This window comes from Seriola lalandi, unplaced genomic scaffold, assembly GCF_002814215.2.
Source record: "Seriola lalandi dorsalis isolate HSWRI2012SDOR001 ecotype SW California unplaced genomic scaffold, Sedor1 jcf7180002054325, whole genome shotgun sequence".
In the NCBI taxonomy this organism is placed as follows: domain Eukaryota; kingdom Metazoa; phylum Chordata; class Actinopteri; order Carangiformes; family Carangidae; genus Seriola; species Seriola lalandi.
In genome coordinates, this window is record NW_019524878.1 from 134,012 (window position 1) to 135,447 (window position 1,436).

At 41.9% G+C, this 1,436-nt stretch overlaps 1 protein-coding gene across 1 annotated transcript in view; it reads right to left on the reverse strand.

Moving 5' to 3' along the window:
• kitlga (kit ligand a) overlaps positions 1–990 on the reverse strand; it is a 10,601-nt gene extending 9,611 nt beyond the window's left edge. Inside the window, exon 1 of the mRNA XM_023407022.2 lies at positions 685–990. Within this exon, the coding sequence (XP_023262790.1) occupies positions 685–699 (15 nt within the window). The 5' untranslated portion in view covers positions 700–990. The remainder of the gene's footprint in view (positions 1–684) is intronic.
• Positions 991–1,436: the final 446 nt, after the last annotated feature.

The following is a 1,436-nucleotide window of genomic DNA, read 5'->3' on the forward strand; positions in this document are numbered from 1 at the left end:
ATAAAGAGAAGTTAGCTCAAATGAGAAAGGACTGACTGACCTCTCACCATACCTGATTTACAGCAGCTTAATTTACATGCTAATGGTTTGTGTCAGATTGGAAAAGGTGGATCAATTATGGTTTAATTATCAATTAGTATAAAAAGGATCAGTTTCACGCAACTGCATGTGCTTTTACTCTGATTAGAAGTCGAAAGACAACTGTCCCTGCTCCTCGGCTTCACGGACGTGTGCGTAAAGCTCGTTCTGTCATCTCAGTTCAAATGCAGCAAATAGAATAAAAAAATGGAAGACGCAATAGTTACGCAAGCAAACGGAAGCACTCTGAAGTGCTCAGACTGACGCCGTTAATACAGGTCTACGCGTATTGATCGGGGGGAGTCATTGGGAGGCTGTTCTTCCAACGAAATAAGAAAGACGTGGATGCGGGACAAGCTGCAGAAACTCTGGACAGGTGGAGCATTTCTGAGCTGGAAGTGTTTCCAGCTGATCATTACAGTGTGTCTCTATAAAAGTGCATTCAAGATATAAGATTCGAAAAACGTGGCAAATGTACAACGAGGCTTTCTGGTTATGTCTGAATCACTCGATGCCCTGCATCACGCCACAACGCAAACCGTCTATTTCCTCAAGTAAAGAAGAAACCAAAAAGAAAAAGAAAAAGAAAAAGGACAAGTCACTTACTTTTGACTTCTTCATATGGAACGACAGGAGTAAATCCAGTGTGTGCGAAAGCCTATTTTATTTTACTTCTACGGGGAGGAAAGGGGTTGTCATCATCTTGTGTGCACATATCCAATGCTTAAGTCAGTAGTATCCAAGCAGAGGAGGGAAAAAAAGCCCCAAAAGAAGAAGAAACACGGCAAAAAACTGGAGATCAAACTTTGAACCGTGGCAGCCTGTAGGCTAACGACGTGTGGCATCTAGCCCATCTATCTACAACATAGATCCAGGCTCGCAGCAGCGGAGAGGGACAGCGCGCAGAGGGAGGGAGTTAAGCCTTTATAATGATGCGTAAAAAGCAGTGAAAGAGCCGCCCTCTGACGAGGCGCAGTATGAAGAGCCCCACTCCGAAACCACTACAGCCAGTATAAACACACCGCATATGAAAACAGGTACAGAGCGACGCTGAGCTCAGTTGCTCAACAGTGAGTTTATTGCCTATTAAGTGCTGGTTTTACAGGCATTAACCCATTAATACCCACAGTTATAAGTTTAATTACCATTATCTGATAGGACGTATATGACATGAATGAGATATACTAATGATAACAGTAATAATCTGAATTAATTAATACTTAAATTAAGTCACTTTCCCATGGTATAATAGGGAAAATATGAAGACAGATACATTTATTTTTTTTAATGTGTTTTAAAGTAAAATTTACACGCGCACGCGCACACACACACACACACACACACACACACACACACAC